This window comes from Anomaloglossus baeobatrachus, chromosome 3, assembly GCF_048569485.1.
Source record: "Anomaloglossus baeobatrachus isolate aAnoBae1 chromosome 3, aAnoBae1.hap1, whole genome shotgun sequence".
In the NCBI taxonomy this organism is placed as follows: Eukaryota; Metazoa; Chordata; class Amphibia; order Anura; family Aromobatidae; genus Anomaloglossus; species Anomaloglossus baeobatrachus.
This window is the reverse complement of record NC_134355.1, coordinates 567,416,076-567,438,636: the sequence shown is the minus strand read 5'-3', so window position 1 is coordinate 567,438,636 and position 22,561 is coordinate 567,416,076. Positions and strand designations below refer to the sequence as shown.

Sequence of the window (22,561 nt, the reverse complement as noted above, 5' to 3'; positions counted from 1 at the left end):
TTACTCTGTCACCAGGTTTTTGCCATTGAATCTGAGAGCAGCATAAAGTAGGGGCAGAGATTCTGATTCCAGCAATGTGTCACTTACTGAGCTGCTTGGTGTAGTATTGATAACATCACTGGTTAATCAGCAGTAGATTATCATTAGAGGACTACTTGGCGTGCTGCCAGGTAGTCCAGCATGTTGTTCCTTCCCGGTGAAAAACCTGGCTAGTTTCCTGCCAGCGTTGAGAAACATGTGATGGTGTTTCCGCGGCATTCTTGTTTTGCATATTTTCCCAGGGGGCCCCTTGTTCTAGTGTCACTGCGTTGAAAAACACGTGATGGTGTCTCCGCGGTGATGGATGTTGATCTCTCCGAGGTCAACCATCCTTACCTATGTAGTCTTCTACTAGGCATTGCTCCTACTAGCCAGTTTCCTACTCCACACTGATGAGGGGCAAATACCCCGAAACAGCTAATGGATGCCATGTTTTGGTATAGGCGGTTTCCTTGACTGGAGACTGCCCTTCCCGTGGTTGTTCCTTCCCAGTGAAAGACCTGGCTAGTTTCCTGCCAGTGTTGAGAAACATGTGATGGTGTCTCCGCGGCATTCTTGCTTTGCATATTTTCCCAGGGGGCCTTGTTCTAGTGTCAATGCGTTGTGAAACACGTGATAGTGTCTCTGCCGTGTTGGATGTTGATCTCCCCGAGGTCAACCATCCTTGCTTATGTAGTCTTCTACTAGGCATTGCTCCCACTAGCCAGTTTCCTACTCCAGACTGATGAGGGGCAAATACCCCGAAACAACTGTCTGTGGATGGATACCATGTTTTGGTATAGGCGGTTTCCTTAACTGGAGAATGCCCTTCCCGTGGTTGTTCCTTCCCGGTGAAAGACCTGGCTAGTTTCCTGCCAGCGTTGAGAAACATGTGATGGTGTCTCCGCGGCATTCTTGTTTTGCATATTTTCCCAGGGGGCCTTGTTCTAGTGTCAAATGCGTTGAGAAAAATGTGATGGTGTCTCAGCGGTGTTGGATGTTGATCTCCCCGAGGTCAACTATCCTTACCTATGTAGGTAGTCCAGCATATTCATGAGCTCTGTATAACTGCTAGATCTGCAGCAGAGAAAACATTGATTTTATCAAAATGACAGTAAATTGCTCAGAAAGTGACACATCGCTGGAATCAGGATCTCTGTCTCTACATTATGTTGCTTTCAGATGAGGTAACAAAAATCTGGTGACAGATTCCCTTTAACAGGTATATATGCCATGTTAGAGCATCTACACATTTTATAGGGAACTGTCTTTCAGGAACTCCATCTTTAAGCCAACATGTAAGAGTATGTAAATGTGATGCCCTGGACCCCAGGGGTCACAGGTAACAACACCTACCACATTACACACACACCCCCACCCCCTGTGAGGACATACCTGTCACCCGAAAGGGAGACCTGATGCCTCCCTCAGGGCCAGTAGGGCACACCAGGTGGGTGGAGTCAGGCGGAAAGACACGCCCACTGAGGACACTACTGTCCTGAGGCAGGAAGTACAAAAAGTTAAGTTCTGGTCAGTGACAGTGACAGGAGGTATGGAGGAGCAGAACTGTCAGGGACCCGAGTTGGAGCCTGGGATCCCCGTACCGTCAGGCAGGCAGACGGTGGTGGCCGTCTGCAGGAGTACCGGTACAGCAACCGGTGGAACCGTACGGACTGGGCCTGGGTTGGAACCCGCTGGTCCTGAACCGGGGAGTGAACCGTGTACTGGAGCACCAGAAACCGGTTACTCAGACCCCGTCCTAGCTTAGAAGCCACTGAGTATAGGCAAATTGACTGATTGCTGGCTGGACCTCAAGGGTTCATCCACACCCAAAGTCCCGAAAGAAGGCAAAAGCCCACCGTTACCGGATGAGAGCCACCGCCAAGGGCCAAACATCCGACGGGCCAGCGCCTGCGGGCAACCGAGGGCTCCTCCGGCAGCTCAACGCCAGGGAGCGGGCTACCACTGCCCAGGCAGGGGAGCCGAAAAACCACAAGAAGTGCTCTACTGAGCATGCACAGAAACCAGCCTTGGGTGATCAGTCCCTCTCTCCCCCTCCCTCTCTCCCCTCCCTGAGAGCTGCAGACACTCGTAACCAAGATAGATATTGGGTAACCAAGGAAAGCGCTTCTCTTAGTTACCCGATGTTTACATTGGTTACGTGTGCAGGGAGCCCGGCTCTTAGCAGCTGCAGACGCTGGTAACAAAGATAAATATCGGGTATCCAAGCAAGTTACCCGATGTTTACCTTGGTTACGAGCTGGCTCCCAGTCTATCACTTTCAGTTCCCCTCACTCCCGATCACATGACTTCAATGCCCGCCCATAAACTTAAAGTGACAGGATCCTGCAAAATAACATGCGTTTGAATGCGTTTATTTTATGTAAAAGCAGGATACGCAATGTCCATTGCAAATGTATTGAAATGAAAACACATTTGCACTGGATCCGTTTTTGCGTTAAAAAAACGTTCATGACGCATGTTAAAAAAACGTAGTGTGAAAGCAGCCACATTTTATCCATTTCCTTGACCACCTGAGTTTCTAATCTATGTTGGGAGGATAGAAGGGTCATATAAAAGTTGAAACTCTCTGACACCAGAATTCAGATTAATAATTAATGGGGTCATTCAGATAACAGATGTATAGACACTGCAATAATTTCCAGTTCGCACAAAAGAAATGTCAACTGCACATTAGAGACTGAGCTGTACTATCCACATAAACGTACATTTTCTTTGCTCAGGATGTCAAAAGGAAATGTATTAATGCAAAAGTGTAGGATGTGCTGCCAGCATCGACTGATGTTCTGTCCAGATGAATTCAAGTATAATATCTTTTTATTAATATAAAACATATTTCAAGATCCAAGACACAAACCACTTCAAACCTCCACTGAGAATCAGGTTGAACTCAAAGTGTGCTGAGTTTTGCGTGTACTACTGTGCTTCTGCGGTTTTCTGGGAGACCCCTCTCCCATCCTGCCCTTCCTAGAATTTTTCACAGGAACCCCTAATGGTCAATGTGACAGCCAAGTCATATCATGAATCAAATTCCATTGAATATTGCCTGTGTTTAAAATTTTATTGCCCAACACACTGCTGAACAAGAGTATGGTCCACCCACTAGGGCAGGGGTGGAGAACCTTTTTTCTGCCGGGGGCCATTTGGAAATTTCTACCAACCTTCGGGGGCCGCACAAAATTATCAACTTGAAAATTTCCCTAATAAATTTGGTCAAACAATTAACTCACTGACGGCTGGAGCTTCTACTCTTTGGTGCAGCTGTAATATTAGGCGATGTTAATCTTGTTGCTTTTCCAGGTTTGAGTTGTCTGGGACTGCTGTATATACATCACAGGAGGGTATGGGGGCATATACACCACAGGGGAGGGTTGGGAGGAATATAGAACACTGGGGAGGCTGGGGGCATAGACATCACTGGGGGGTACATACATCATTGATGGGGAGCACAGACACAGCTGGGGGGGGCATAAACATTGCTGGGGAGGGCTGGGAGGAATATACATCACTAGGGAAGCAGCAGGGCATAGACGTCACTGGGGGTACATACATCACTGGGGGTATATACACATCACTGGGTTTCACAGACAAGACTGGGGGGCATAAACATTGCTGGGGTTATATACATAGCCGGGGGCAGACAGCCCTGGGGGATGCCGGGGGGACACAGGTAGCCCTGGGGGCACAGAGAATGATGGGAGAGGCTGGAGACACAGACAAACCTGGGGGACACTGGGGGCACAGATGGCACAGAGAAGGATGGGAGAGGCTGAAGGCACAGACAGACCTGGGAGAGGCTCGGGGCACAGAGATCACTGGGGAGACTGGGGGGGGGGCACAGAGATCACTGGGGAGACTAAGGGGGGCACAGAGATCACTGGGGAGACTAAGGGGGGTACAGAGATCACTGGGGAGACTAAGGGGGGCACAGAGATCACTGGGGAGACAGTACAGATCACTGGGGAGACAGCACAGATCACTGGGGAGACAGCACAGATCACTGGGGAGACTGGGGAGATGGGACAGATCACTGGGGAGACGGCACAGATTACTGGGGAGAAAGGAGGGGAGCAGAGCGCTGGGGGCACAGGCAGATCCGGGGGAGCTTGGAGGCAGTTAGAGAACTGGGGGAGGCCTGGATCACTGAGTGCTGGAGATGGCTGCGGGCATGGAGAGCGCTGCCGGCGCACAGAGAGGAGCAGCTGCCGCCGGGCACAAGGAGCCGCCGCCACTGGGCACAGGTATCCACCGCCGCCGCCGGGTACAGGGAGCCGCCGCCGGGCACAGGTAACCACTGCCGCCGCCGGGTATAGGGAGCCGCCGCCGGGCACAGGTAGCCACCGCCGCCGCCGGGTACAGGGGGCCGCCGCCGGGCACAGGGAGCCACCGCCGCCGCGCACAGGGAGCCACCGCCGCCGCCGGGAACAGGGAGCCACCACCGCCGCCGGGAACAGGGAGCCGCCACCGTCGCCGGGAACAGGGAACCGCCACCGCCGCCGGGAACAGGGAGCCGCCACCGCCGCCGGGAACAGGGAGCCGCCACCGCCGTCGGGAACAGGGAGCCGCCACCGCCGCCGGGAACAGGGAACCGCCACCGCCGCCGGGAACAGGGAGCCGCCACCGCCGCCGCCGGGAACTGGGAGCCGCCACCGGGAACAGGGAGCCGCCACCGCCGCCGGGAACAGGGAGCCGCCGCCACCGCCAGGAACTGGGAGCCGCCACCGGGAACAGGGAGCCGCCACTGCCGCCGGGAACAGACCTGGGGGATGATTGGCAGTCAATTTTCTCCTGTTTGATTTTAGCGCTCCTCACGCCGACCCCACCTACAAAGTACGTCCTCACGTAGGCAGTGCCAGCGTGGGGACGTAGTCTTTCAGGTATAGGAAATGCAGCGTTCAGCATTGAACGCACTGTGTGGGGTTTTAAAGGGCCAGCAGCCAGCAAGATGCGGCTGCTGCTCCAGCACTGCAGTCCCCGGGAATCAGCTCGGGGGCCACAGGAAAAGTCGTCGCGGGCCGCATACGGCCCGTGGGCCGGGGGTTCCCCACCCCTGCACTAGGGGGTCAAAACAGTGTTATTCCGAGTGCTATCTAGCAACAGCACTAAGGGGTACTTTGCACACTACGACATTGCAAGCCGATGCTTGCGATGCCAAGCGCGATAGTCCCCGCCCCCGTTGCAGCTGCGATCTCTTGTGATAGTGTCGCGGGCGGGGAGGGCGCCGCCGCTGCGCTCGCTAACGCTCTGGTCCGGCGCTGCTGCTGCTGCTCGGTGGCTCGAGCGGTGGGCCGGATCCGGGGACTCGAGCGGCGCTCCTCGCCCGTGAGTGAAAGGGGTAGTTTGGTTTGGGGATTTGGTCCGTGACGCCACCCACGGTTTGTGGTGAGGTCGGGGCACCACCGCTGCTATTGACGGGGATCCCGGGAGCGATGACAGGGAGCAGCTGGGATGTTTCTCTCCCCTCCGTGGGTAGGGGGGTCAGTGGTCCTGGGGCCCGGTGAGGTGACGGGGAGGCAGGGTCGGCAAGGTGCAGGATCGCTTGGACTGCGCAGCGCTGTGCCGGTCGGCACGGTAGTACTCACTCAGCCACAAATGGATGCAAAGTCTCTGGTAAAACAAACAGCTGGATGGACGGGTCCCGCATCCGGCTGCTGTGGCTTCTCCCGGACGGTTGGTGGTGGCTGCCTTTCCCTGCACCTTTTGTGTGTGTTCGGTCCCGATGGCTTCCCACCGGTAACCCGCTCCCCAGCGTGGATATGTGCCGGAGGAGCCCTTTTGCCCGCAGGCTCTGGCCCTGGGAACTCCAGCTGTGGCGGTAGCTGTATTTCCCTTTTGCTGGTTGGACGGTTGCCTTCAATCGGGTCTTGGCTGCTAGGAAACCCCTGGGGTTCCGGTCACTAACGGATTTGACCTGTTTAACGGCAACTCCAAGCCTGGTCGGGGTCCGCAGGCCCTGCCGATTTGTGCTGGCTTCACTTCGCTCCCCGGTTCGGTACCGGCGGGCCACCGCCCGACCCCGGTCCTACGGTTCTGCATTGATCTGCCTCTCCTGCAGACGTCCACCACCGTCTGCCAACCTTGCTCTTGGTGCCCGGGCCACGTACCCGGACACGGTCAGTTTTGCTCCTCCACTACCACTTCCCTAACTGAACTCTCCACTGCCTTCCTTTTCCCGCCTCCAGGACTGTGAACTCCTCAGTGGGTGGGGCCAACCGCCTGGCTCCACCCCACCTGGTGTGGACATCAGCCCCTGGAGGGAGGCAACAAGGATTTGTGTCTGGCTGATGTGCCTATCTCGGGGTGGGGGGTGTTGTGTTGTAGTCCCTGTGACGACCTGGCTAGCCCAGGGCGCCACAATAGCTGCCGTAGCGAACATTATCGCTACGGCAGCTTCACATGGACTTACCTGCCCTGCGACGTCGCTCTGGCCAGCGACCCGCCTCCTTCCTAAGGGGGCGAGTCGTGCGACGTCACAGCGACGTCACATGGCAGGCGGCCAATAGAAGCGGAGGGCAGGAGATGAGTGGGACGTAAACATCCCGCCCACCTCCGTCCTTCCGCAGAGCTGGCGTGAGTTGCAGGACGCAGGTAGGAGATGTTCCTCGCTCCTGCGGCTTCTCATACAGCGATGTCTGGAGGAACAACATCGTAACATCGGTCCTTCCGAAATTATGGAAATGACCGACGCTACAACGATGATACGATTTCGACGCTTTTGCGCTCATTAATCGTATCAAAAACGATTTACACACTCCGATATCGACAGCGACGCCCGATGTGCGTCACTTTCGATTTGACCCCACGGACATCGCACCTGCGATGTCGTAGTGTGCAAAGTACCCCTAACTCTTTAAGACTACATACCATTCACCAATGACATGGTTGTTTGAAATTTTTCCAAATTGGCTGAAATTAAGGCTAAGGACACACGGGCATTTAGCATCCGATGCGAGAGTATTGGAAGCGATATGCTAATGACCCTTGGCTCCCAGTCTGCTGCGAGCATGAGCCGAGTGTCATTATACTGTGATGCAATCCTGCGATCGGATCACAGCTGCGGAGGAGAGGGATGGACTAATCTCCCTATATACTCCATTATCAGCTGATGCGATTATCACACTGCACTCTGGTGTCATCTGAGTACAGTGCAATGTTTCTCTCGCACCCATAGGGGTACTTTGCAGGTTGCAACATCGCTACTGTGATCTCATCGGGGTCAAATCGAAAGTGACGCACATCCGGCGCCGGTAACGACGTCGCAATGTGTAAAGCCTAGAAGCACCGATAAACGATCGCAAAAGCGTCGTAAATCGGTGATCTGTGTAGTGTCGGTCATTTCCATAATTTCGCTGCAGCGACAGGTACGATGTTGTTCCTCGTTCCTGCGGCAGCACACATCGCTGTGTATGAAGCCGTAGGAGCGAGGAACATCTCCTTACCTGTGTCCCACCTGCAATGAGGAAGGAGGTGAGCGGGATGTTTACGTTCCGCTCATCTCCGTCCCTCCGTTTCTATTGGCCGCCTGTGGTCTGACGTCGCTGTGACGCCGCACGACCCGCCCCCTTAGGAAGTCGTCACAGGGCAGGTTAGTGCATGTGAAGCTGCCGTAGTGATAATGTTCGCTACGGCAGCTATCACAAGAGATCGCATCTGCGACGGGGGCGGGGACTATCGCGCTCAGCATCGCTACAATCGGCTAGCGATGTCGCAGTGTGCAAAGTACCCCATAGACTTGTAAGGGTATGAGTGAAAACGAATCGGATTGCACCAGGAGCATGCTGCGATTGTTTTCTTGGTCCTATTAGGGCTGACAAAAAAATTGCTCTTGGGAGTGACCCCATAGAGTAACATTGGTCCTAGTGAAATGCAATTTTTTTTATTGCATTCCATTTGCTCCATTTTACTCGCATGTGTCCTTACCTAATAAATGTGCTAAAATAATAAAATAACCACTTTTGTGTTAAGCTATCCTGGTTTCTAGTCTGTAAGCAAAGGTAGGAAGTTGGATTTATTAGTGAGTCTTGTCCCTTCAGGGCTGTGACAATGGGTAGGCAGGGGTAGGCATCCATGCAGGACACTCTTGCCTTCCATGGGGGGAGCAATTTCATTAGCAAAAATAACTAAGTGTTCTTGAATCCTTGCCTGTAACTGTGTTATTCCGCACAGTGATGGCTGCGACTCAGGTGAGGAGCGTCAGTAAATCAACAACCTTGCTTACTGCTCTTTCTTCCTGCCCCCCAGCCATTGTTCACATCCGGCATTCAATTGTATTTGTGTCTTTAAAGCCAGCTTTACATGTTACGATTCTGCATACGATATCGTATGCGATCGTAACCGCCCCCATCGTATGTGCGGCACGTTCAATTTTGTTGAATGTGCCGCACAAACGATTAACCCCCGTCACACATTCTTACCTTCCATACGACCTCGATGTGGGCGGCGAACGTCCACTTCCTGGAGTGGGAGGGACGTTTGGCGTCACATCGACGTCACTCGGCAGCCGGCCAATAGAAGTGGAGGGGCGGAGATGAGTGGGACGTAAACATCCCGCCCACCTCCTTCCTTCCGCATTGCTGGCCGGGAGCCGCAGGACGTAGGTAAGATCTGTTCATCGTTCCCGGGGTGTCACACACTGCGATGTGTGCTACCCCGGGTACTATGAACAACCTGACGTTCAATCCATGAGGAATGAACGATGTGCGTGAGATGAACGTTTTACCGTTCATTCGCAATCGCACGGAGCTGTTACACACTACAATGTACCTTACGATGCTGGATGTGCGTCACTTACGACGTGACCCCGCCGACACATTGTAAGATATATTGTAGTGTGTAAAGCGGGCTTAAGATACGAATAAAATTGAAAATTTGAGCTAAGGGACAAGGGCCAAAAAGCGCTTATCAGCCACGTGCTCCTTCGGCTACTCCTGCTGGCCATAGGCTACTTGCTGTTACCTGGTACTATTGTGGCGCCCTGGCCTAGCCAGGTCGTCACAGATAACACACAAACACCCCACCCCCCCATTAGACAGGGACACCAGCCAAACACAAAACCCTTGTTGCCTCCCTCTAGTGTCTGATGTCCACACCAGGTGGGGCGGAGCCAAGCGGTTGTCCCCACCCACCGAGGAGTTCACAGGCCTGGAGGCGGGAAAAGTGACAGTTTAGTCCAGGAGGTGGAAGTGAGAGGAGTAAACACTTGGGTGTCTGGGTTTGTGGCCCAGGCACGGACATCAAGGTTGGCAGACGGTGGTGGTGGAACCGTAGGACCGGGGTCGGGCGACGACCCGCCGGTACCGACCGGGGAGCAAAGTGAAGCCAGCACACACAGGCAGGGCCATCGGACCCCGACCAGGCTTGGAGCCACCGACAATAGTTAGATCCAAATGTGACTGGAACCCCAGGGGTTTCCTAACAGCAAAAGTCCCGATTGAAGGCAACCGCCCACACCGTGAGGGTATACAGCTACCGCCTAAGGATAGAGACCCAAGGGCCAGCGCCTGCGGGCAAACGGGCACCTCCGGTACCTATACACCGGGGAGCGGACTACCGTTGGGGATCCATAGTAGTCAAACGAGAACATCAAGGTGCAGGGAAAGACAGCCGCCATCACCTGTCCGGGGAGAGACACTGCGGCCGGCTGAGGGACCCGTCCATCCAGCCGTTTGGTTTACCAAGGACTTTGTACCTTTCTTGCTGAGTGAGTACACCCGTGCCATCCGGCCCCGCGCCGCGCTGTCCCTGCAACCCTGCACCTCACCAACCCTGCCTCCCCGTCACATCCTCGGGCCCCGGGACCACCGACCCCTACCCACGGAGGGGGAAAACAACATCCCAGCTGCTCCCTACCATCGCTCCCGGGATCCCCATCATCAGCAGCGGTGGTGCCCATCTTCACCACGACCCGTGGGTGGCGTCACGGACCAAATCCCCCAAACCAACCACCCCTTTCACTCACGGGCGAGGAGCGCCGCTCGAGTCCCCGGATCCGGCCCACCGCTCGAGCCACCGAGCAGCAGCAGCAGCCGCGCCGGACCCGAGCGTTAGCGAGAGCGCAGCGGCGGCGGCGTCCTCCCCGCCCGCGACACTATGCAAGAGACGTCACGTGGCACATTATCACTGCATTGCACTGCCTGTACCCAATATTACATGGAATAGAAGAGGAGATGGCAACTGCGGTGGATGGGAAGCCTGGAGGTGATGGGTATAACTTTTTTTTATTTTTCTTATAAACTGTAATTTTGAGTATCATTCTGTATTGAGGCTATTGGAAACATATTTTGTGAGGGGCTGTAGAGGCTATTGTGGCGCCCCTGCGGCTTCAGGCGCCACAGGGTACTGCACCTCACTTAAGGTGCAATATTCATCTTGGATACGGAGGAGGTTGTCGCTGGTAACAACCACCACCAACACATAACACGGCGGTTCTGTCACTGGGATCGGGCTAGAGTAGGCGCTAGGTTAGCCATCACAAGGTATGGGACCTCATGCCCACTAGTCAGGGACCCAGGAGGTCGGGCACCCACAGGGGAAGTGAGGAGCTATCCCATACACAATAGGCAGTCTGCACTGGACAGTGTCCGTGTGAGGTCGCACTTTGGAGGAGCAGCAGGCAACAAACAATTCGGGGCCCGTGGTCTGAAGCAGGAGGCTCGACCCGGGTTCTTAAGAAAGGAAGGGGAATCCCAGGGTTTGCGGAGAGTGCAGCAGGCACCCGTGACCCGTTCCATGGCCCGGGAGCTGGGGTGGACCATTGAAAGGAGACTAACTGAAGGGACTGCTGGTCACGACCTCCGAAGTATCCGGGATCGGCTGGAGCCCATCACAGCGGGGATCGGCACTATCCAACTGTTACATATGTGAGCAGTGAGTAAAGAGATCTTGAACTGCACCGCTTGTGTCGTCCCGTTACTGCCGGCGACCCCGCCATCGCGCCCCCAGCGCTATCAACATCTGAGAGACTACCACCGCCATCATCTTCCATGGGGCACAGCCCTGCCTGTGGAGAGCTGAACCATCCGAGCTGTGTAGTCAGCCGCCCCAGCAGAGAAGTCCCGCAGCAGTGGCGTCACGAACAACCACTACCCCCATCGTCCCCATTCCCAGCCATTTTATTGACATCCGGGGTCACGGAACTGGGCAAGGCAACCGCAGCGTCTCAGGAGAAGCACCGAGGCCCGGCGACGAGTAACCCCCGACCCCGTGGGTGCTTCACTATCCTACTGCATGAGGCTGTGTGAGACAATTTATTTTATGGGAGCTGTGTTGGACATCATATTAAATCTAGGGTAGTAGAACACTATACTGAATTGAGGGTTGTGGTGGACATTATACCATGTACAAATGGCTGTAGGGGACACCATACTGTATGAGAACTGTGGGGAACAATACACTATTTGGGGGCTGTGGGCAAATTCATACTGTATGTTGGGTTATATGGGACATCATACTGTATGAAAATCTATGGGGGGCCACCATACTAAATTGGGGGCTATGTGGGCCTCATTCTGTCTGAGGGGCGGTAGGGGAACATCAAGCTGTATGAATGGTTGTGGAGTGGATCATTCTGTATGTGGGGCAGTTAGGGAGATCACACTGTATGGAGGCTGTGAGAGCCATCATACTGTACTGGGACTGTGAGAGCAACATAATTTATATAAGGTGCTGTGTGAGACATTATATTGTGTATAATGGGCTGTGGGGGCCATCATACAGTATTGGGACTATGGGGACTGTCATAATGTGCTGAGAAATGGTAATTGAATTAGTACATCTGTTATAAAACAGACACAATGCCTAGGTTCCCTGTCATCTTACTAGATAACTGTTCTGAGCTTCAAAGACTGACAGTTGACAGTCAAAGTCAAGCATAGATCCTACAATTATGGGAGACACATTTTCAGCATTGTTATCCCAAGTGGAATAATATGCAATGATTACTTTGCGATCTGCCCATCAGGTTCAAAATTGAAATCGGACAGGTGGATTACAATATATATGTCATATTTCCTATCTATGGAAATTATGACAGGAAATATGGAATTAAAATCGTCCACCTGCGACCTTCTGGGTGAAGATATCCTGATAGTTGGGGATCACATAATTTTCTATAGGCTGGAGCCACATCCCATAACCAGCCCCATCTCATGTCACTAAGGGAAGGTAAGTGGGAGTAACTCTCCTTTAATAAATACAGATTTTGACTGACACTTTTGTTCAATGCTGGAAGATGCACTTCTCTCCAGGATTGTTCCATATTTTTTAATAGGAGAGCTTCCATCCAAAAATAGAATTGTCCCACCTCTGTGACCACAGGTAAAGTACTTTTTTTTCTTTGTCCCTATTATTTTATGTAACTGTATATACTGTACTGTTTTGTCCCCATCGTAATTTCTTTTGTATATTTTTATAAACACTGTCTACTTTTTGGATTAAATATATAAAATGTAATTGCTTCAGTCCTGTTGCTCTATAAACCGCTTCCCTGAAACCTCATGAGGCCAAATGTTACCGGTAGTGATGAGCCAACACTAAAATGGTCGGTTGCTCATTATTTGAAACAAGCATGTCAGACTGCTTGGGTGCTTGACTTGAGTAACAAGTTTAATGGAAGTCAATAGGAAACTCATTATTTTTTTCTGAAAGAGCCTCCAAAGGTGTGTGTGTGGGGGAGTGGGGGGGGTGCAGGAAAATTGCTGAAATGAATGGAAACAGTGCATAAATGGAATAGCAACAGCATCAGGAAGACGCTTGGATGTAACTCTAACTTACAGGTTGCTGCTAAGAACTATGTTGTCAAAGTATTTCGCCACTTTTATGGAGTGACAATAAAATATACAAAAGCGAAGATTTTACAGGAAAAAATGTTAGGAAACATTCTTTCATGTGTGATGATTTGTATGTAAGGCAAATTATAAAAAAGAGAAAAAAAAGAAAAACAGCTCCTTAGGGAATGTGCACGCATAGTGTTTTTTGCTGCATTTTTGCAGTTTCTCATTAATTTTAATGGTGAAAAAAACATTCATCGGTAAATGTAATTTTACCATTTAACTAGCTTATCTGAGCATGTGGTGTGTGACATAGACACATCCTGTTTAATTTATGCAGAAGGGACTCTGAAACGCACAAAACCTGTGCGGGCAATGCAAGATCTAAAAAAATAATTACAAGGAAGATGCACCCTGTATTGGACATAAAGGAGGGCCTCAAACATTCTGTTAAAATTGTTAGGTAGTTGGACCCCTACAGTCATAAAACCTATGAAATAAGTGCAAGGGCTGTCAAAAATTTGAAGGCGGGACTCCAATACACCCTGGAAGACACATAGAGGATGGAATTAAAATACATTTTTTGACAATTTTAAAAGATTCTGACTCCTACTCTGGTAAAGCCTATGTACTCAGTGCAAGGCCTAGTTTAAATTTGAAGGAGAGATTGCATAACACGCAGCCAGAGAAATAGAGGAGGGATTCTGACGAACTTTTAGGGCAATTTTAAAAAGATTCTGACTCCTACGCTGATAAAGTCTACGCACTTAGGCGGGCTTTGCACACTACGACATCGCAGGTGCAATGTCGGTGGGGTCATGTCGAAAGTGACGCACTTCCTGCGTCGCTCTCGACATCGTAGTGTGTAAATCCTAGATGATACGATTAACGAGCGCAAAATCGTCGTAATCGTATCATCGGTGTAGCGTCGGCAAATTCCATAATTACGCTGACGCGACGGTCCAATGTTGTTCCTCGCTCCTGCGGCAGCACACATCGCTGTGTGTGAAGTCGCAGGAGCGAGGAACATCTCCTACCTGCGTCACCGCGGCTCCCGTCAGCTATGCGGAAGGAAGGAGGTGGGCGGGATGTTTACATCCCGCTCATCTCCGCCCCGCCGCTACTATTGGCCGCCTGTCGAGTGACGTCGCAGTGACGCCGCGCGACCCACTCCCTTAATAAGGAGGCGGTTCGCCGGCCAGAGCGATGTCGCACAGCAGGTGAGTGTATGTGAAGCAGCTGTAGTGATAATATTCGCTACGGCAGCTATCACAATGATATCGCAGCTGCGACGGGGGCGGGGACTATCGCGCTCGACATCGCAGCATTGGCTTGCGTGCAAAGTACTCCTTAGTGCAATGCCTACCTTAAATTACAAGGAGAGATTGCAAGGACAAACTGAAAGTTGTAGGTTCCTGCTATACAAATGGGTTTGAGGCTGACCTGTAATGATTGCTGTACTAAGCTCTTGTAGTCAAGTACCGATGGTGGTTCTGGTGCAATATTCATGTACTAAAGATTGTTCTGTGATGAATAGATCACTAGAACCATCATCATTACATGATTACATCACCATAAATACATCAACAGAACACCATCAGTACATGATTACACCACCAGAACCATCATTAGTACATGAGTACTGCACAAGAACTATCATCAGTTTTGTCTCAATGCAAGCTTTATTTGCTGCATTACCATCGCAAACACCATCAGACATAGTCCTTTAAATACAATGTGGCCTGTCTGGTTTTCATTGTTTGACACTTTGATTGAATTCAAAGAAACCCTACTAAAGTTAAGCTATATTAGTTTCTGTACCGCCCCGGTGTTGGTCGGGCTGCTCAGATGCGGGATCGTGGCTTGAGGGGGTCGTCCGGACCCAGCTTGGCAGACACTTTGATCTGTAAAAGGGGATATTTACATGGGAGACGTTCGTGACGTAACCTGTGGGTTGCGGTAATGGGAGTACCACCACTGCTGTAAGGTGTACCGGGACAGATGGAGTTAAGCAGCCTGATGTTAGTCCCTTCACAGGTAGGGAAGGCCACGGGGCTCAGGGGAATGTTTGTTGGTGGTTACTGGGGAGCCCAGGGTGCAGGGATCAGGGTACTCACTGCGGTAGTTGTGGTGTTGGATGAGGTTTATAAAGTAGACACACACACCGTAGGTAAACCAAAGTCTCTAGGTACCACTGCCACTGCAGGGAGACGGTCCAGGTGTCCGTTCTCACCGGTGTCACTTGGTAATCCAGAGCCTGCCTCCGTGCACAATTTAGTTGTCTGTTGTGGCCCCTTGGCTTGAAGCTGTTAGGGCCCCACTCACTATGTCTAGTGTAGCTGTGCTCTTGATGGCTGGCACTTGGGATTTCAGTGGGTTGCTTTATGTGTAAAACCCTATCCACCGCATTGTGCTGATGCCTTCAATCTCTGAGCTCTTAGGGAAGTTCGTGAACATACTCTCCCTCCCAAGTTAATTATCAGGACGTTGAATCGGTTCCTGACCTAGGGTCCTGTACCCCGTCGTGCTCGGTACTGGTCAGTTCTTTTTGGTTTTCTGGTGCCGACAGTCCTCCTAGACCAGACCTGGGCAAGGGGTGGCCCGCTGGCCACATCCGGCCCGCCTACCGTCTGTGACCGGCCCGCCTGGTTCAGGGCGTCCTTGCTGGCCAGTCAGTGATGAGGGCAATCTGACCTGTTGTCTCTGGTACTTGTCACACTGATGTCACACAGATCACATCAGTGTGCGATCCATGTGACACCCGTGCTACCGAGGAAAAAACAGACATGTCCGCGTGTGTGTATGTGCGGGGCCACGAGGGGTCACATGGTCCGTGTGAAAACACGGATGTGTGAATAACAGCAAATAACAACATGGGTGCGTGTGGAATCCGTGTTAAAAACGGATGTCACACGTACCTGAAACACGAACGTCTGAAACCAGCCTAAAGTTGATAATTTTCTAAAGTGAACAATCACAAGTTCATTAAAGTTCATCATCTCATTAAATAATTATGTAATTAGGTCCTCCATAATTTCATTGAATCTTTGTATTGTTTAACTTACTGTTTGTTTATGAAGGGATAGTATATATACTATATACAGTATTGGCTAGAACTGAGTTAATTATATTAGTCCGGCCCTCTAAAACCATTCCAATTTCTCATGCGGCCCCATGGGAAAATTAATTGCCCACCCCTGTCCTAGACTATGTCCGTCGCACCCTTTTCCAATGTCCCTGCTACCGGTCCCTGACTCCTCTGATCCTGGACCACAGTCTGCGACCCAACCTCGATCTAGCTCCCCGGGAGCTACCACTCCAGCTCCTTACTCTTTGAGGGCCCTCACTGAGCTACTGTGCATCCCTCCCACCAGTCTGCCTGACCCCTAGGTGGGTGGCCTTATTCCAGCTAGACCAACCCACTGGTGTGTCTGACAGGTCTTGATGTGAGGTGTGGTTGGAATTTGTGGTGCTGATGGTAGTGACACCGATTGTTGGGAATCTGGAACCATGGGGGGTAGGACCTGCACCCTAGGAAAAGGATGCAGTTCCCTGTAGCACCCTGATGTATATTCAGGGGCGCTACATTTCCATAGCTCTCTTTTGGTTTGACATTTAAAATATAGGATGTCAGGGATGAATACTGCTATTTGTTGCTGGTACTGTGTAAACTCTCCACAGACGGTGAGTTATGCCTGTATCTAACTATAAAATTATACAACCTGTTAAGTAAACCTTTTTAATTTGTCTGATATATTTTGATGAAAAAGAGAACAATTCTACTAGAGGTAGTCATTGGAGCTTTTTACCTTATAGATCTGAGGAAGATGGTGTCAGGGTGAAGGGTCCTATGTTATTACCTTACTCTCTCACCCATTCCTTGCTTGGGAAGCATCATTGGTCTTGTATATCTAGAGCTCAAAATACCTTGCCCTGGTCCTGTGCCCCTTAGAACAATTGTATCAAGTAGGTAAGAACCTGAAGCATCCTGAGGGACAGCCTCACTGCTGGTCTGAATTAAAAGCTTTAAAACTTGCTGCAATTATTCTGCCGTTCTGTTTTGATGATGAAAATGCTTTGTCCACTAGGTGTGAGAGTAACACCAAGCACTGTACCTCGTCAGATGCAGTAAATGTTAGGCAAATTTGACAACTTTTCAGAAACGCCATCAAGGAGATTCAATTTTAGTTCAAAGGAGATCACTAGTACAAAGATATTGATAACCAATATTTAGGATATACAGGCCTGTGCTTTTGACACAGTGACTGGAAAGTGGAAGATACTTTCTGGGTAGACTCCTTGCTCTGTGGTACATGTACCGCCGCAGGGCTCGGCCGGCTGCCGAGCAGCTCGGATGCGTGCTAGTCGGTGGGTGGCTCGAGCTCCTCACGGACCCGGGGGTCACGTCGCTCTGAAAGGGGGTTGGCGCTACACGTAGGGACTTCGGTGGGAAGGTCCACGGCTGGAGCTGCGGTTGTTTGTAGGGAATTTGAGTTTGTGACGCCACCCTCGGGTTGTGGTGAATGGATGGACACCACCGCTGCCGTTGACTAGGCTCCCGGGGACGGTGTTGTGCAGCTTGGTGTTGACCCCTCCGTGGGTAGGGGGAATGATGGTGCCGGGGGCCCGAGGGAGGTACTGAGGCGGGGGAATGGATGCGTGCTGGCGTGTCAGTGTGGTGCGGCGTGGTGCGCGTCCCGAAGGCACTGTTGTACTCACTATTACAAACACGCAGGAGTCTCTGGTAAACCAAACAAGATGGTGAACGGTGCCCGCAGCCGGCTGCGCTTTTCCCCTTTTCAGGTTGGTGGTTTCCGCCTTTCTCCTGCACCTCACGTGTAGAAATGACGACTCCTATGCCTGAGCAACGGTAGTCCGCTCCCCAGCCTGCTGTGTGCTGGGAGAGCCCTTTTTGCCCACAGACACTGGCCCGTCGGGTCTCTATGCCTGGGCGGTGGCTTTCTACCCTTATTGTTGGGCTGTTGTCTTCAGTCGGGTCTTAGGTGGGAAAGGGCCTAAAGTCCAGTCCTCAATCAGTTGATTTGACTCAGCCCGGTTGTTTCTGGGCTTCGTACTGGGTCTGAGTACCCCTCCTGGTGCTCCGGTTTCCAATCGGTTCCCCGGTTCGGTACCGGCGGGCCACCGCCTGTCCTCGGTCCCTATGGTTCCACCGGCTGTAATCCCAGCTCCTGCAGGCGGCCACCACCGTCTGCCTCCTTGCCAGAGGTGACTGGGCTCCAACCCAGCCACCTGTTGTAGACTATGGCAGACCTGGACACCGGTCTACCCTTGAACTTCACTCCTCTCCACTCGACTACTCAGACTAGACTCTACTACTGTTTTTCCCGCCTCCGGGCCTGTGAACTCCTCAGTGGGCGGAGCCAACCATCTGGCTCCACCCCCTGGTGTGAACATCAAACCCGGAGGGAGGTGACAAAGGTTTTGTAGTTTGGATGATGTCACCTTATTAAGGGGGGGAAGGTGTTTGTGTAAGGGCCTACCTCTGACAACCTGGCTAGTCCAGGGCGTCACAGTACACAATCGATAACCCACACTTCAGGTGTCCAGGACAAGTAGACTATTACAGACCACAGTCAATCAGCTGCTGTGCTCTGCTAATGTGCAATGCTTTGCTCTAGCATCACTAACCTCCCTGTATTTTATTGAGAAGAAGGCTGCTGTTGACCTTGGCACTGTTCCGTTACCTCTCTTACCACAGGGCTGAGGATCCCGAGTGTGTGATTTATTATGTACATGTATGTAGTGAGTGCGTGCAGGGCAACATAGAGAGGGCACCAAAGGAACATACTCTGGGACCTCCAGTACCAGGAGGAACAATGAGAGTTTCCACCAAAACTCCTACTTTTAGACTCAAGAAAGTAACCAATTAATTTTATTAAGAAACATTTTCAATTTGCCTGCTTTTTTTAGGGTTTTTCACACATTTACCATCTCAGTTCATCCAGCCTGTGACTGCAGCACCAGACACATTAACATTTTACTTTAATTTTTATTCTTTGCATTCCCTGTGCCTGCTCTTTTGTAGAGGTATAGTGTAAGTACCACCCCATAACCACACCTCTTATATATACCACACCTCTTATATAAACCACACCTCTTACAGGCCAATTCCATTTTAACACACTGCTCAAGTATCACCCTATTAAGGGGCTTTTCATGGTTGTCATCTCTGGATAGGTCTTCAATGTCAGGTCAACTTTGTAAAGTCATCATGGTGTCTTTAGTAGGGTAGTAGAGAGCTCTGTTCTTGACTATATCTTAACATTTACCTGTGAGTTTATTAGGCGGAATGTAGTTTTTGATCCCACATCAGTCTCAAACCTTATTGTAGGCGCAGCATTAAATCTAAGAACAGCATCATGGGAGTCTGTAAATGCAAAAAGACACTTTGTAATAGTAATTTTACAATTCATTATATTCTGCATTTGAATGGTTTCACCGGCTGTCAGTCAATTTCAGATTGAGGGAGCTGATCGGCTTGTCTACATTGATACTACTTTACATACCCATGTGATATAGATGTATAATATACCATAAGAAAAATAACAAGTTGTATAAGCTATTCTGCAGTCAAAGATCTTTGGTAAAAGTTTAACTATCAATAGGTGTTAGCACCAATGATCTTCTTGTAATTATCCTAGAATGTAAATTTTGTACTACACATCATGCCTTGAGGCATTCAATTTTGGAAAATTTGCTTAATTCAGGGATGAAATGTAATTAGCATTCTACAAAAATTATGCAAATTGAATCAGCTAGGAAGGGGTTAAAAACAGACTTTTATATTCACCTCTCTTGGGTCCTGAGTCCTTTTAAACTCAGTTCCACTCCGACCAGTCCTTTGATTGGCTCTTTTATATTTCATTTTCTATCTTCCATCCAACTGAATCTTCCATTCACTAGACCCCGGTTGACAGCATGCAGCGCAATGTAGTGATGTGCACCATGTCCATTGTGACGATGTGGGCACAACGCATATTAGTAATGTGCATTGCTACGCCTGTGGTGACATGCTATCCAGTGAATGCCAGACCCAACCGTAAGTATGATAAAAGATAAATGCAAGAAAATAATAGATAGAAGAGCTGGATGGATTGCAGGACCAGCAACATCACACTTATGGGGAGGGCCGATGAAGATGAGCATACAGTTTTTTTAACTCCTTGCTGGCCCTCTATGCTTTAGCAAAATGGTGACTGGCTATTATACACTGTATGCAGAATTATTAGGCAAATGAGTATTTTGATCACATGATACTTTTTATACATGATATCCTACTCCAAGCTGTATAGGCTTGAGAGACAACTACCAATTAAGTAAATCAGGTGATGTGCATCTCTGTAATGAGGAGGGGTGTGGTGGGGGTGTGCCACCCCCAAGCCAGAAGCCAGTCTGCTCGGATCTGGATCCGCGGTGTAGCTCGAGGGATCTCCGGACCCGGGGGTCTCGCGGACACATCAAATAAAAAGGGGAATTGGTTGTATGTGGGATTTTCTATATAGTCCGTGACGCCACCCACGGCATGTGGTAAGATGGGGTACCACTGCTGCTATTAGAGAGCACCCAGGGGCGTTTGGATGGCAGCTAGTTGTTTTTAACCCTCCGTGGGTAGGGGTGGATGCCCCGGGGCCCAGTGTCACTGTGCTGAGGATGGTGGCTGCAGGGGCCGGTGCGCCCGGTCGGACCGGGGGATGTTAGTGTACTCACAGTCAAAGAAATCACACAAGTTCAGCGGTAAACCAAGGTGCCAGTGGCCGGCCGCCGCGGCCGGGTGTATTCTGGTTCCTCACCCGGGCTGATGGTCTGTGTCACTTTCCTCTGCACGGTTTAGTTCTCTTTGGTTCTCTTCCCAGCGTGGAACACGGGAGTCCGCTCCCACAACTACGGGTGGGAGCCTTGCCCGCAGACGCTGACCCGTGGGATCTAAAGGGGCCCTGGCAGATGCTCTATCCCCTGCAGTGGGCTGCTGGTCTGCTCTTTTGGGACTTATAATCCTGTCCTCAACTGGTGAATTAAAGGTAATGTATCGTGTTTTTTTATTAAAAATAGTGATTATGAAATCAAGTATTTTCAATAGAAAATGAAAATCGCAGCTTATTTACTTTTTTTGATATTCTAATTTTACTGGGGGCCATGTTGGATTTGCTGTGTGTGTAACGACAGTTACACACTCCTTTATGGCAGCCCCTGTGCATAGAGAATAGTAGTTGTGATCCGACCCCATTCAATAACATTACAGTGGGCGTCTGCTGTGACCTGGACGCGCCCCCTGGGCTGTCCAGATCACAGCAGAGGGAGGATCTCAGCGCCATTTTTGTGGAGCTTCATCCATGGTTTTTGCTCCACTTTACACCTGTCAACCGCCGTTACCGATGACACCCCCTGCCTCCCTCTGCTCTCACCAGCCCCCGCTACTGCCGCCGCCCCTACCCCCCGCCGTTAGTCTGTAATGAAACCCCCTCCGCTCTCCCCAGCCCCCGTTCTGGCCTCCGCCGGTGTGTGTGTGTGTGGTCTCCAAAAACACCCCCCCTCAACTCTTCCGCTTGCCACCTTGTGTGTGTACCGGTGATACTGTCTGCAGGGTTGTGTATCTAATCCTATCCTGTGTGATACTTTCTGCAGGGCTGTGTATCTAATCCTCTCCTGTGTGATACTGTGTGATGAGCTGTGTATCTAATCCTCTCCTGTGTAATACTGTGTGCTGAGCTGTGTATCTAATCCTGTCCTGTGTGATACTGTCTGCAATGCTGTGTATCTAATCCTGTCCTGTGTGATAGTCTGCACAGCTGTGTATCTAATCCTCTCCTGTGTGATAGTCTGCACAGCTGTGTATCTAATCCTCTCCTTTGTGATACTGTCTCCTGAGCTGTGTATCTAATCCTGTCCTGTGTGATACTGTCTGCACAGCTGTGTATCTAATCCTGTCCTGTGTGATACTGTCTGCTGAGCTGTGTATCTAATCCTCTCCTGTGTGATACTGTCTGCACAGCCGTGTATCTAATCCTCTTCTGTGTGATATTGTGTGCTGAGCTGTGTATCTAATCCTGTCCTGTGTGATACTGTCTGCACAGCTGTGTATCTAATCCTGTCCTGTGTGATACTGTCTGCTGAGCTGTGTATCTAATCCTCTCCTTTGTGATGCTGTCTGCACAACCGTGAATCTAATCCTCTCCTGTGTGATACTGTGTGCTGAGCTGTGTATCTAATCCTCTCCTTTGTGATACTGTCTGCTGAGCTGTGTATCTAATCCTCTCCTGTGTAATACTGTGTGCTGAGCTGTGTATCTAATCCTGTCCTGTGTGATACTGTCTGCAATGCTGTGTATCTAATCCTGTCCTGTGTGATAGTCTGCACAGCTGTGTATCTAATCCTCTCCTTTGTGATACTGTCTCCTGAGCTGTGTATCTAATCCTGTCCTGTGTGATACTGTCTGCACAGCTGTGTATCTAATCCTGTCCTGTGTGATACTGTCTGCTGAGCTGTGTATCTAATCCTCTCCTGTGTGATACTGTCTGCACAGCCGTGTATCTAATCCTCTTCTGTGTGATATTGTGTGCTGAGCTGTGTATCTAATCCTGTCCTGTGTGATACTGTCTGCACAGCTGTGTATCTAATCCTGTCCTGTGTGATACTGTCTGCTGAGCTGTGTATCTAATCCTCTCCTTTGTGATGCTGTCTGCACAACCGTGTATCTAATCCTCTCCTGTGTGATACTGTGTGCTGAGCTGTGTATC

General features: G+C 50.7%; 1 protein-coding gene across 2 annotated transcripts in view; it reads right to left on the bottom strand.

The window, feature by feature from the left end:
- Positions 1 to 22,561, bottom strand: part of LOC142295562 (beta-galactoside alpha-2,6-sialyltransferase 1-like) — a 161,632-nt gene that overhangs the window by 48,035 nt on the left and 91,036 nt on the right. For both annotated transcript variants that reach the window (XM_075338666.1, XM_075338664.1), the window contains exon 3: positions 19,097 to 19,194. In XM_075338666.1, coding sequence (XP_075194781.1) covers positions 19,097 to 19,194 — 98 coding nt within the window. The remainder of the gene's footprint in view (positions 1 to 19,096; positions 19,195 to 22,561) is intronic.